This window comes from Trachymyrmex cornetzi, unplaced genomic scaffold (genome assembly GCF_001594075.2).
Source record: "Trachymyrmex cornetzi isolate Tcor2-1 unplaced genomic scaffold, Tcor1.1 scaffold23, whole genome shotgun sequence".
Classification (NCBI taxonomy): domain Eukaryota; kingdom Metazoa; phylum Arthropoda; class Insecta; order Hymenoptera; family Formicidae; genus Trachymyrmex; species Trachymyrmex cornetzi.
In genome coordinates, this window is record NW_017296956.1 from 3387733 (window position 1) to 3402833 (window position 15101).

Sequence of the window (15101 nt, forward strand, 5' to 3'; positions counted from 1 at the left end):
CGCGCGCGCAATTTGTTGGTGAATTTACAATTATATTTATTTTAATTATAATTATACATCCTATACATTATTATGATTTTAATTATAATAATGTTCACGTATTTCTTTCCTTGATTTCACTATATTTTAAGCACAAGAATTTATTAGCGAGAACTTTTATTACACTTACGTTGTTTTAATGTTCATTCAATGAATTCATTACTGATATTGACATTATAGTATTTGTAAACAAAAAGAAAGAGACTGTATTATATACTGAGGAGATATATTTACGCGCTAGTGATAGTTTTAACAATAACACACATAGCAATTTTACTGATTCACTTGTTAATCAATTCATTCATTTTTACGGGTAATTTATGTTAATTCTTGCTGAAAAAATATCATTCGCTGAATGACGGATTATCATGTAATACGCGAAGATATTTTTGTAATAAATACGTATATGAAATGCGACCGTGCGTTAGTTTGCCGTTATTAATATAATGCTAAGTGATTTTGGAAGCTCTATGAGTGATTGATTTATATAGGTGCTGGTCGTATTATAACAGATTTTATGACTTTAAGTGTGCGTTTATATCAGAAAGATGTGAATTGCGCGAGAGTGCGAATCTGGTATTAGAATCGCCGGGTACAAGGTTATCCCACGTGATATCTTTGTTTTTTTATAAGAATTTTTTCAGTAAAAAAGGAAAAGCCGGTTTAAGTTTTGTAGTGACATATTTTGTAGAGAGTACGGCTTTAACATTAAGACGGTAGCGCACGTCGAAAGAAGTGTTTATCGAGCTAATCTTCGAGCCGAATGTAAAGAGTTCCGAGTTGAATTTCTCCATAGGTCTCAAACTTCTTCAGGAAATTTAATTTGATAATATGGACAATTTGATATGACAATGATAATTTGATAGTATGCTTAACTCACATTCGAGATTCAGCTTGACAATATGAACGCATTTTAAGAATACAATGAATACATCTTGAATGTATCCTAAATACATGGTGTAAACAAATATATTGTTGCAAGGTATCATAATTTTACCGATAAACTCCATTTAAATATACATTAAAAATAAAAGCAGTTTTTGCTATCTATGAACTTTCTAATATTTATTCGATTCCTGCCGATTTTTATCGAAGAAGCTAATTAATTGTCATAACAGTACACATACAGTAAATAAAACATTCTAATACTTATACAATTAGGAAAATATTGAACGTGCCTTGTGAAGTAGTTTAAACAACTTTATTGTTATATATTATTATATATAATATTATTTGATCTGCTTTTCACTCTCATCAGGTTTCAAGAAAAGCACCTTATTCTTGAATATCTCTGCTGGTCTATTCAAATTTATTATACGATTACATTGTTTGGATTAATGTGATTAAAAAGAATTTAAGAGATAAAAAAAACAATTCTTTTACATAAGAAAAATAAACATTTTAGATCAAACAAGCTCGAACAGATGCAGGGTTAAAATGCCTCAAGTAAGATTGACTTCTCTAACCAAAATATTTTCTTAACAAAAATATACAAGTGCAAAAGTACATCAGGAACCATTTAATGTTTAAACATTAACATTTTATATACATGTTTTTAATTTTATTTATTATAACTTTATCGCAATCACTCAACTTATGCATCATATGTTTTATGCCGTAACATGCAAAAATATCGTTCGTAATTTATGGTGATTAAAGATAATCTTTGGTATTCTTGATGAATTTTTTAATGTAACTTCTATAATTGTAAATCTAATACTTGGAAAGTAATGCTCTTGATATATATATATAGAATCTTGTGCCATTTTCAGAACTTCTTAGCAGACATTTCTGAGAGTCAAGAATAGCAGTTACGAATAAGTCTATTATCAAAATATAGGCCAATACAAAAGGGAACTTTATACAATCGTATCCTACATCAAGCCCTATTCATGCCACTACCCACACAGCACGCTTTATCCAAGGGACATCTTGAAACGTAGAACATTCTCTAGTCTCTAGGATGTCCCTTGAAGGTCTGTACTATGTAAGTATATATTTGCGTGGCGCCAGATCGCGTCCAATCAAACACAATTATTTCTCCTGTCGGTTACTAAGCCTCCTGCTATCAAGAAAATAATAAAATTATAGAACAGTAAATTAACCTTATTTCAAATATAATTCATTCAAAAATTAGAAATAAAGGTTGTCGTTATTACGTTATAATTACATATAATTTAAAATTTGCTATAATTATTTTTAATTTATACCCCACTTAATAAAATATTGATAGAAAGAAGATTTTTACTTATTTTAACTGACAAGAGTACGTATTTAAGATAATCACAAATTGGACAGAGCGTGACTCGAGGACACAAGAATATTATGTGATAAAAAGAAAGATATAAATTGTATAAATTATCATACTAGACAGTCTCAATTATCACCTTATGGTGTCGAACTAATCGCGAACGTCGTTAATGTGCTGTTACTTGCGCTTTTCCTGACTCTATAAGGATCGTGTAAAGTCGCGGTTGCGTTATTCGTCGGGGTTGTTTTTTTCTTCTTGATGTCAAATCCCAATCGTTTACGAAGTGCTTGATACACACGACTCTTCAAGACGAAGAGAATAAAAATCAGCAAACCTTGGAGACAATTGAAGACATCGCTGGTGTAGAAAAACACATGATGCCAATGTCCGTAATCTAAATATTTTTCCAGGAAGAATGACACCACCTCACAAATCCAGGACATTCCCATGACGATAAACAGTTTGATGTTCATGATAAATCTATCGGAAAATAATAGAGATATAACTTTTTTGTAAAGTAAAATTTTACCAAAATAAACAATACATAAAAATATAAAGAATATATAGGTAAAACCCGTAAAATAACAATTAAAAATTTTATCTTAGCTATATTTGCAATTTCTTACAATAAAAAAATACAATAAAGAAAAGTAATATTTAATTAGGATTCTTAAAATTCTCAAACGTTAACAAAAATTCAAGGCAAGTGAGAGTAAAAAATAAACGAGACGGTACAATTGCTGCACTATAAATTAACAACGTAAAATATATTTATATCCATTACAAGACGATTGGATGTTTCGACCTATTTCACGTCATCTTTAGCGATATCAGTAACTCAGTAAGCAAGAAACATACTAGAACATTTTAGCAACATTGTAGCAACGTTACAACGTTGCTATAATGTTGCTGAAATGTTTCAAAATGTTTCTTGCTTATCACGAATTGATCTTCAATTATTAGCATTCTTGGTATCCACAATAAACAAATTCTCGGTATACAATGAATATACCTACTCAGAAGTGTGGACGTCAACTAGTTGTGCTTCTTAATCATAAAAATTAAAATGATTACCTTTACGATTTACTCACACCCATTTATCTATATTGCATATTGAGAATTTGTTTCTGCGAATACCGAGAACATGCTAACTAAGGATTACCTACTTTAAATGGCTTTAGGTAAGCTGAAACCGCTGAAATACATTTGATCATCTTGTAATGAATATTGAAATATATTTTACATTGTTAATTTATAATACCGATTGTCGCGCTATTTATTACTCTAATTTGTCTTTCTAATAGTATACAAAAAAATTATTTATCAAATATTGTTCATACATTGAAAATTAACAGCTACTATTTATACAGCTAGAGTGAACTGTAATGATTATTTTTAAAAAAAGTGTAGCCAACTAACTGATTACTCATAACCGAAGTTAATAGTATATAAAACGTGCTTCTGAACACACACGATTTTATTTCTGTGTTTCTAGTTTCGTAGTTTTAAATAGAGAGGAATAATTCTCGCATTTTTGCGTAGGCTGCGCTACAACAACTTCGAAGAAGGACACTTCAATCAAAATGATAAAACCGACACTAAAAGTTCCGAAATGACGCGCATGCTCAAAATTTATGTGCACTAATCGCTAATTTATTGCTAAAGTATCTTTTTTGTTTACATTGCTTCGGAAAATGAAAAGAAAATCGTTCCTGCTGAGCTGGCGAACACTTACCTCTTCTTGTCGGAACGAAATCGTTTGCTTCTGGGATCTGTAAGGTCCGTAGTTACCCTTTTTATCTCTGCTTTTACCTTATTGCAATGTATCGACGTGAGAATGAAAAACACTACATTAGATATCAGCAGAATCATCACCGGTCCAATGAAGAAAGTTAATTCGCCGTACGAATCTCGTTTTTCTGTATCGTTAAATTAAAATATTTTTAATAATCATTAGATTAAAATATTTAAAATTTTTCGCACAATATGAAGATAATTCATTGTAACGTAAATATGAAAATACTTTTTCCTCTAATTTGTATCATTTAATTTCGTTTCGTTAATATTTTTACGAATGAACAAATTAGATTTACTCCATCTACAAATAAGAGACGTGACTGAATTGAAAAAGTATAATTCGGTTAATAGTTTGTTACGGTAATTTTACCTTCGCTTTAAATAGTAAAGACTATTGAGAATTTTTCTTACTTAATTGAATGTAGTTGCTTTATAAATGATACTTATTACGTTGCAATATAAATGACACTTATTACGCGAGCAGTTAATTTAATTACATTTTATATACAGGCTCAATGATGCCTAAATTTGTTCTAGCACGATCAATACGATTGCTCGAGAAAGTTTTTAATTATCGGATAATTGCGGCACGACGATAGAAAGAAAACTTTACGTTTGCCTTCCCCTTGATACGTTCAACTTTGAATGCTAAATGAATTTTCTAACTGCAATTTGTCTTGTACGAAAATTCCCAACTTTATCTATTTCCAATGTATAAATTAGCGAGAAGGCGCCAGAAGAAATAACCAACATTGTACAAAGTCAGCTTTTGTTAGGAAAAGTCAGTAATCTTTCCAAGAAGTTCGTAATTAGCATTGACAAATTTGCGTTACATCATCTCAGACAACAGTTATCGGTTGTAAATGACTCACCTATAAACCAACAGCCTCTATTGCCAATACCGGGTTGCAGATAGTTTGGCAGGATTTCCGTGCTATCAGCAACGATAGCGAGGATTGACACTAGTAAGGAGAGGCCCCATGCATAGACGCAGTATAATAGAAATCTTTTCCTATGCTCGCGCGTCTTTGTAATGGTACTTCCGCGCAAAGCTCTGCAGGGAAGATAAACTATTATTATCTCGTGTATTAAGATAAAAAATTAAGGAATAACGTATACTGTTGACAGAGATGTAATTCCAAGTAAAATGTTAATCTACAAAACTCTAATATTTATTCCAAGTGTGTTTCTTAAAATAACGCTTTTAATATTAATCAGACGATGAGGAAAACTAGAATTGATGATCAAGCGTGCGACTGACTCTTAAATGTCACGTCAAAAAAGATTGAGGCAATCTGCTTCGTTACGACGAAGTCGATCTTAATTTGAGGAAGTCGATTTGGGACTCAGTCGTAAAATTCCGTGAATGCCGCATGAATATCACATGATTTACTTTTCGATCCACGGGGAATGAACGTCGTGAAAAAATAAGAACCGGTCTAGTGGAATTCCCAATCGAGAGAGCGTGCGCCAGCCAGCTAACATTAAGCTGTACCGGCATCGTCGCCGCGACGTATGGGAATCTATTTTCTCCGTATATTTACAAATCTCCCAGCTAGAATAGCGTCTTAAACACACAAACGTTCGTAACCGCCTAAAAACGACAGACGAGATATGTCCAGTCCCGATCAATCGTCGCTCTTTGATAGGGCACAATATGTCTCTAGAAATTATTTCTTTTTTCCATAAAAATTCTCTAAATTTAATTTTCAACGAGATTTATGTTCTCGAGACATCACGTCTGATTTTTAATTATTATATTGATTTACTAAAAAAACGTAAATTAAAAATACATTTAAAAAGTAATTTCCTTTTCTAAAAAAAAAAGCTACAAATTCCCTAACTTAAACTTTTCGTAAACTAAATACTTTGCTACATGTTATACATGTAGTGTTGGCGCTATATTAAACACGTTGAGTCATTTGAGTGTTTAATATTTGGCAGTGTATATTTTTTTAAGCACCGACGTACGTAGAACACAATGAATTCATGAAGAGACATATAGGGGCGTCCACAACGGGAATTAATGAGAACGGCAAGATATTCTATAAAAGATTAATGAGGCAATTGAGATAACATTGAAGAAACCATCGGGTAAACAATTTTGTGCGATGACAAACTTCATAAAATTATTAAAAGAGTCCGACTAATTCAATTATCAGTCATCAAAGAGAAATGATTATTGATTTTCTGTCAAGAAGTTATGGCTTTGTCTCATTTACCCAATTTTATCTTCGATTGTCCTCTATTTGACCCAGTCGCATGATGGCGTTGCATGACTTACCCAAAGGTCCACCATATGTCGAAGCACATGACGTTAAGCCAGCAAAACGCCGATAGAAAAGAAAAAAGCATGGTATAAGCTGAAAAAACATTGTTTTTTTTTCGTTTCATTAATGTCACTTGTACATGAATATTTCCTAAAATATTGGCGTACAAACCTAAAGCTTTACATGTTGTCATAAATTGTTCTTCAATCACGTCACTGACGTTTCATTAATGTCACTTGTACATGAATATTTCCTAGAATATTGGCGTACAAACCTAAAGCTTTACATGTTGTCATAAATTGTTCTTCAATCACGTCACTGGGCATGATCCAAGTGATGATGGGCAAGCAGGTGAAGGCCAGGAGGAGGCTGCTCACATGACACATCAGCGTTTTACCATGAAGATTCTGCAGACTCGGCAGGCACGCGTACACCAGCAAGGTTATTAGCAGGAAGGCGCAGCTGATGACTTCCAGGGCGGTGTTCATTCGGTATCTGTCAGCGAGAAATACATTTCGCGTTTCGTATTTGACACGTATTTATTTGAAGCATATTGAATTGACTCGTCCAACGTTATTTTCATCAATTTCGTAGACATTGATTAACGTTTCTCTTTGCGCCGCGTATACAACTAAAACGTTTATAGCTCTCGAATACAGGGAATCGTCTATTGTGCAGAACATTGGTATGCTACGTTTGTTTGACTTTGCAAAGTTTAAACAAATCAAGCCTGCCGAGTTTCACCAAATTTGACAGAATTTGCGGCGAGAGAGACGAAAGCCTGAATGCATAGAAATGCATCGGCAGCGTCGATAGAAACCTAATGCGATGCATTCGTGTTACTTTAATTTCTAGAAACTCAATACGAACTCATACTTTTCTAAAACAATTTTCCCGATACTACAAAGCGTTTCGGCAATATATGTGTATTCACACTCAATGTAATCTCTTTGTTCAGTCACATCTACTAAGATAAAAGTGAAGCTGATTAAACGCTAATAAAGGTACACGAGTGGTTACTATATAGTTATTAAATACTCATTTTACAATTGAAAAAATAAAAATAATGTATACCTTGCTGAAATCGTATTTGTCTCCGGTTTTTCAAAACATATGAACAAATGAAAGTTGTGATCAAACTCCGATTTGTTGTAAAAGACGTCCATACAGTATTTGTCCTGGTCGTACACGGCATAAGTTTCGATAGAAACATGTCCTTCTGATGTCAGCGTCCATTCTTCTTCCCTTGGATCCATGGGATACATACCGTATTTACATGGCTTCCCAATCAAGATTCCATAGTCTAAGCAATCAGAGAGAAGTCTATTAACTCCGTTTCTCCATGCATATAAGACTCTCGTCGACAACTTGTTGCACAATTGTTATTCATCATCGATAAACTTTAAATAAACAGTCAAATTTCTTTCTTAGAAGGTAATAAGAACATTTAAATGTTATTGGAAGAACCTTTGGTCGTGTCGAAAGCGGACGATTTCGTTTGATTTACGGCGTTTGCGAGGGCCTCGTGAAACTCTATCGGTTCGTCGGGTACAGCGAGTTTATTGCATCCCTGGGCGTAAAAGAACTCATTTTCGGCGCAGCACTTTCTAATGCAAGCGTTCCTGTGGCAAAATTCCGGATTTCTGCAGACGCGCGCTATCAATGTTCGATCAGAATCCGACATCATCTCGAGGCAAGCATTACCCTCAGTAACCAATAGTTCCTCTTTGACAATATTCATGAACGCTGGAACCATCACCTGTCGAATTATTTGATTTACGATAATGTTGTATTAATTCACACTGACACGTTTAGAAAATAATTGTTTCTATAAAATATTGTATGTATAGGATATATGAGACGTTTAGAAAATTTTCATTCTAAAAAAGATAATATTATGTCTATAACATAAAATTTGTAATATTTGTCGAGAAATTATTAAATGTCCTTGAGCATATACACAAATCGAAAAATATATATTTTAGAATGCTTTTTCAAAAGCTATTAATATTCTATCTCAACTGATTAATTTCGAATGAAGAGAACAATTAATTAATTTTCAGTGAATTATGCTTTAATAGAAATTATATTTATAGTCAACTTCCTAAAATCGAAAATTAATCTTATTCTTGCTTATATGCATAAAGTGATCCATAAATTTTTACAAAAAAGATATAAAATAAAAAATACGTCAAAAAAAGATTTTAAATATATTTTTTATGTATATTCAAAAATATCAAATCTTTTATATCTTATAAGAGTTTTAATTTTCCCTTACTTACTGAATATGTACTGTTCTGCACAAACACATCGTTTTTGTCAATCTTATAGTCGACGATAGAGCCTTTGCACGTAGGCGGACCTTCGGTAGCTATTACTACAAGATCTGTGTTAGCCGATCCATTTAACAAAAATGCTGCAAGGCTGTCTAATTCGCTTAACTGCGGCATGCAAGCTTTCGTGCGACTGTCGAATACTGTATCGCGAGGGCAACATTTTCTGATATATGTGAGTTGCGGAAAGGATGCGTTAATCGCTTTTACCGGTCGATCTATGTTCGATCGACAATGAACGACTATTACGATACTCTCTCCAGTTGCTTGCACGTAAAGTATTTCGAGGCAAGCCGGCACCTATAAACAGTTTATCAAATTGATAAACAAGGATCTTTCGTTTTTATATTTAAACTTCATGTCGTTTCACATAATCAATTATATAATTGGGACAGTATTATACTTTGATTGTTACGCGATAATAGCTACCATAAGAATATCATCAAAAGAATGAAAGTATGTTATTTCTTTTTAACGATGTAAATAGATATGTGAATCAAGAAAGTGCATTTAGTCATTTCCCTATCGAAAACTGAACGCAAAAATTTTTTTATTATTTAAGTTTTTTCTATTTTCGAAAAACTGAAATACTCTTTTGCAAGTATGTTTTTATTTAGTTACTCTTTGTTAGTTTTCGTAATATTTGTAAATGCTTAATGAACAGTGAGACGCACCCATATATATACATGGGCAAAAGGAGCGGTTAATATACCTAATAACCTAATAATTAATATACCTAATAACTTAAGGAGTGGTTGATTATACCTTGATCTAAATATTAGCAAAACAAAGAAAATTAAGACATTATTAATTAGCATATTAAGAATTAATTTTAATATTAATTTACATAATTAAGATAAATTAAGGTAAGGATAAAAGTACTACTTTTAATTGTAAAATTTGTATTGTCCGGTCTATTATATATTCGCGCGAAAATAAATTTTTTTATTGTATTCAGAGGTGACAAAAGGTTTGCGGATTATATCGCCGTGTTGTGATAAGTTTTTTATTATATATTTTATTAACTTCTCTAAGAAAGGCATTTTTCTTTTAATTTCTTTATTAAAAACACTTAACTTCTACTTTAAGCATCACGGTATCATGGTCATTTATCTTAACAATCAAAATGAAGGAAATCAAGGTAAAATTAAAGACAAACGAAAAGTGTCACTTTATTGAAAAAGATTGTATTTTTCGTTTGATTAATTTTTTTATCATCAATTTTTATATTTCTCTTTATACTTCTTCATAAAGAGACTTGACTTTTACCTCGTCAAAATATCGCAATCTCAGTTGAAGATACTTAAGAAGATCATTAAGAAGACCAATTTAATCATTACAATTTACCTCTAAGAAATTGTCGGAATCAAGATCGTCAAGTGGCGTTGTCATAAGATCTTCGGGTTCCTTACATTGAGGAATTCCTTGGAACTCCGTAGTGGTGTTCCAATGTTGAATATAAAGTTCCGTCGCTATAAAGTTCTTCGGTACTGAAACGCACTCTACGATGGAATGTCCTGAGAAGATCTCTCCTGGCGGGCAACATTTCGTCAGGTGTGACTTCGACGATACTTTTGTCGAGAATAACAACACACCGGCCAAAACAAACCTTATCATGGTCATAGTGGCTTAAAAATATAATTACTCATTTATATCCAATGTAAACAATCTCTAGCTCTCTATTACATTATTCCTAATTTTCCGGACATCTGTCGATGTTATTCCTGCTCTCTGAAAAAAATTATATCATAACGTTACGTGATGAAATCATATAATTAAACCATGTAAATCACGTAACGGATTGTTCCAAATCAGTACGTGATTTTTTTAAATAATTTAATTTGAAAAATCACATAATATTATAAATAATTTCATCCATTATATGATATTGTAGTTATCGAATTTTAAAGAATTGAATAATAGGAATAGAAGAAAAAAGAACATATCATCATGTGATTTTTCAAAATACGTAATTTTAAAATCGCGTACTGATTTGGAACAATCACATCCGCTACAACAGAAAAAATGCTGTTGATTCAATTAAAGTCTACATTACGGGCTGTCACTAACGTAAGTAATTAATTCATATGTATATTTTTATTGCATAAAGGCCTTGATTATTGAAATAATAATTTAATTAATACAGACTTCAATTGAATCAACAGCATTTTTTCTCAGTGTATGCGATTTACAAGTTTTAATTACATAATTTTATCATGCAACTGTATGACGTGATTTTTTTTAGTAGATATGTTTCAAATTGCTACTCTTTGAAATTACTTCCGTCATTTTGCAGCTGCACGTTTTAAAACTTTGGCTCTAATTTTTATTATACTCGTGTGTCTTTTTTTCTCTGTATATATGTTTTTTATTTCAGTTTCTATGAAAATATAATTCACGTGTCACCGATTAACACTTCAAAATTGTCAGTACTTTTTTTCTTTTTCAGAAAGAATTTCTTTCACTTTCTTTTCTGCTCTCAGATTATTGTAAATCATATTTAAGCTAATTCCTGAATGTTTAACTTCATCTTATAAAAATTTACAATTTTTATGCACAATTAACTTAATACTTGCTTGTACCTGATTCCACCTTTTTGTTCATATCTCGATTCTTTTTTCGTCTTAAGTTACGTTTATGTCAGCTGATTCGGATAGCTGGCGTCAATATGAAGGCCATTAAACGATAAACACAAGCATAGCGGAAGTACAATTGCTATCCGTTTAATGACAACTACATTTATCTTTTCGTTTAATCATCCTGCGTGCAAATTTACACTGCTACAATTTTTAAAAGCAAGGTCTCCAACACTATTATTTACGTTTTTAAAGCAAAAAGATTATTTTAAAATAGATATTTATAAATTATAACACTTTATAATTCAAATTTTTATTGTATACGTTTCTTTCTTTTTTTCTTATAAATCCACTTATATCATTCATCTACAGAAAATCTACAAAAATAAGAATCATTCGGTCGGAATGGAAAAGTTTCATCTAATTTCATCTAAGAATATTCAATGTTTCGCAGTAAAAACGAGTAATCCATTAATCAAATTGTTCTTAATGCTCGATTGAAAAATAGCAATCCGGCTCGCCCGGCTCTTCCTTTAATCACCGATCGTTTTGTCTTCTTCGTGCAAAGTTAAACAGCAAGTCGTTCAGCGCACTCCTTCATCCGTGCACTCGATCGATTTATTGTGTTGTCTCTGTAAATAATCAAGGACACTCTCGGCCGATCGATTTTACAGCATTGTCCTGTTCAATACGTCACTATTAACGTGATTATCCATCTGCATTTGTACCTCGCGCGAGACGCGTGCGGCGAATTCGAACGCACGGCAAGAACTAGCGGAACTGCTGTTCACACGCGCTTCTCAAAGCGACGCGACTGAACAGATCAGCGTGAAGAAGCGAAACGAGAGACGCTTCACTGTAACGTCTTGGTATAATACCGGATGCACCAAGAAACGCCCTCGTGAAGAGGATGCCACTTCCACGATCGTCCGATCTTTCATCTTCTTTTCTTTGCTTCTCTTCCTCTTCTTTTCTCTCTCTCTCTCTCTCTCTCTCTCTCTCCCCCACTTTATCTCACTTTTTTCATTCCTTCTCCTTTAGGTCATCCTGCTTATTCACTCACTCATTCAATTCTATGTACGCAACACTTTCTCTTTCCTTCCATATTTCTTTTTTCCTTTATAGTACCCTACTACAACTTCTCCTTTTTTTTAGGATTCCTCAAATTCCTCGAGTTTCCACTTGTCGTTTGTCTACTTAACGTTCCCTTGGGAGGATCTTAAACTATTAAAACCTGAGATTGCTTCGTACAACGACGTTATCTTGATCAACAAAAAAGATTCTATTCTATGATTCGCAGTGAAATATTTTTGTAACATCTCTGATAATTGTTATTATCTTCAAGATGTTTTTAACGATGAGCTATAGCTCCTTTCTTGCAGAATAGGCATAATAAATAAATAGTAACGTCATTGCAGAATATCTAAAATATAACGTGTTTAATATGCGTTAGAAGTTCGTAACAACAACAAACATAAGAAAACTTCAAAAGATTCAAAACTGCATAAATTTAATTATTATGTAAATACATTATTTTTTCAATATATCTTCCGCTAAATAAAGCATCAATACAAACAAATTCTTATAATATGTAAAACAGGAAACAATAATTTACTATTATAAAAATTTCTCCTCATTTATTAAATAAATAAGTTCTTTTTTTAATAAATTAAACTAAATTCAAATCAATTATTAGATAATATTATTTTTAGCGCCAATAACGATTTTATTATCCTTGCCTGTGACACTAAAAAATTACAATAAAATTTTAATCAAACGTTTCGACCTTTAATCTGATAATCATTAGTGATTTTTCTAATAACTGATCAGATTAATGGTCGAAACGTTTGATTAAAATTGTTGGGTCAACGTTATTTTTTGATTGATCAAAGAGCAGTCGTGTTCAAGACGACTGATGTGAGCATCGTTGAGAATGGAATACCTTATATTCTTATATCATGGGTGAAACCGGAGGACTCCGATTACTACACACCATTGCACGCATGCATCGCTAATTAATTAATTTAAAAATAAAATATTCTCATTGATAAAGCAATGAAAAATTACTAGGCACCAGCTGATGTGAGTAGTGTGTACAATCGGGAATATAAGCAAACGAGATCCTCCCGAGTGAAATAATTTGAGAGAGTAATCGATTTGATTACAGTAATTTGGTTATATGGTCAGAATTTGTCCTAAGAATGCAAAAAACAATAATACAAAATTAAATTGGACAGAATTGAATCTAGGACAGAATTTTCCCGTGTTTTTCCCCCCCGTTTCTCACGCATGATGTATCGTTTTATTCTGTAATCTGTAGTATTCAATAAACAACGAGGATCAAATGATAATGCGTATCATGAGTGAAACAGAACGCACTCTATGATGTTATTCGGAAAATCGGAACCATAGGAAGACCTACCCTACCCACTTCCACTCACCCCCACTTACCCCCATCATGCGGAGGAAAGCGGAGACTGGCGGGACTACCATGGGCGGGAGTGGACTGGAGTGGACAGAAATACAGGAATCGACTCAATCGACTGCGCGCGCAGAGAGAAGTTTTCAGTTTTAATAGCGGTGTGTAAACAAAGACGACATTGTCAGAAATTGTAATATTTTCACTGAATATTGTGTTGTGACTTGTACGCATTGTGAAATCCAGAATCTCTTCTCACTCCTCGTCGAGTTGCTGAGAAGAGAGTACGAGAGAGCGAGAAAATAAGCGCAAAATATGCCCAACTTGTGCGCGTTCGCTCTCGTAAGGTTAAGTTTAGTGGTTACAGCGGGCTTGTGAATGCCGCGCGCGACCAAAAAAAAGGGGAGGGCAACGGGACGGCTGTCTTTGTATTCGAGTCTTTCGTCGATTTCTCACAGACATGGATTTTGCGTTGGAACGATTAAACGAGAAACATAAAACACGTATCGTTCTCAAGGAGCGTAATCGTTCTGTAAGTAATATCTGATTTACGTTGAATGGAATGAACGTATTTAGTACATTATATAGAATTTTTCAATTAACTCAATCGATTCTTTAATTAATCTATCAATATCTAAGAGTGTTATTTCATTTGTACGTTTTTGTACGTTTTATAACAAATGTATGCAGGACAGAGAGGTCCTCGGATCTCTCTATCCTACAGTCAATCAACAGGCATGAAAAATTTGTTGTACGATAAAAACACATAATATAGCGATTTAATATGTTTCTTTAACACTTTGCCGAACAAACAAATAGATCTACTCGTTTTGTAATTCATCATTGAACGATTAAATAAATAGATCCATCTTTTCCAATAGATTCGCTCCATGTCATTCTTCTGTGACAATTAATTTGAAGTAGTATTAAAAGAAATTAAATAAAATTTTCAACAACGATGCTGTTTATAAAAATTGTGTAATGCCCAGTGATTAGTCATTTAGAGCATAATTTACTCAGTTGATAAATTATTAACACAAATAGAATTATTGAGCTTTTGTTTGAGCGATAAGAGAAATTATGATGAATTATATTGAAATCTTGTTGTAAGCGACGTTGTATAGACCTATGTTAGACTTGAGCAAATGTGCTAAATAATAAAAAAGGTTTTATACTTTGAAATAATGGCGAAAATTAATGCTATTGTGCAAAGTTTTATGTTGTGCATCATTGAGATGGAATGTTCTTAGTCAACTTTGTTGAATTTTGTTATGTAATTTCTTTTATGAAGTTTTTTTATTTAGAAAAGTTTTTGGATACTTTGTTGAAAACATTTTTAAACAGTAATTATTTTTCGAAAAGATTTTTTTCCCTATATAAAATGTATATTACAGAAAAAATGTGGAATAATAGATC

General features: G+C 32.5%; 2 protein-coding genes across 2 annotated transcripts in view; one reads left to right on the forward strand and one right to left on the reverse strand.

The window, feature by feature from the left end:
- Window positions 1-2340: 2340 nt before the first annotated feature.
- Window positions 2341-11352, reverse strand: LOC108760693 (G-protein coupled receptor Mth2). The gene is made up of 10 exons (XM_018506778.1): window positions 11273-11352; window positions 10038-10318; window positions 8640-8990; window positions 7825-8116; window positions 7432-7660; window positions 6632-6852; window positions 6372-6450; window positions 4960-5141; window positions 4026-4209; window positions 2341-2770 (listed from the first exon to the last, which is right to left on the reverse strand). The coding sequence occupies exons 1-10, from the start codon at window positions 11292-11294 to the stop codon at window positions 2428-2430; spliced, it is 2184 nt and encodes a 727-aa protein (XP_018362280.1). The 5' UTR covers window positions 11295-11352; the 3' UTR covers window positions 2341-2427.
- Window positions 11353-13830: 2478 nt separating this feature from the next.
- Setx (probable helicase senataxin) overlaps window positions 13831-15101 on the forward strand; it is an 8735-nt gene continuing 7464 nt past the window's right edge. The window contains exon 1 of the mRNA XM_018507088.1: window positions 13831-14217. Within this exon, the coding sequence (XP_018362590.1) occupies window positions 14146-14217 (72 nt within the window). The 5' untranslated portion in view covers window positions 13831-14145. The remainder of the gene's footprint in view (window positions 14218-15101) is intronic.

Bases quoted from the DNA above. Each gene is read 5' to 3' on its own strand.
- LOC108760693 (XM_018506778.1), bottom strand. From the start codon at position 11,294: ATGAACAAAAAGGTGGAATCAG. The intron at 8,117-8,639 runs GTAAGTAAGGGA...ATAATTCGACAG, and splicing joins TGCAGAACAGTACATATTCA to GTGATGGTTCCAGCGTTCAT. The intron at 2,771-4,025 runs GTAAGTGTTCGC...ATTTTCCGATAG, and splicing joins TTTCGTTCCGACAAGAAGAG to ATTTATCATGAACATCAAAC.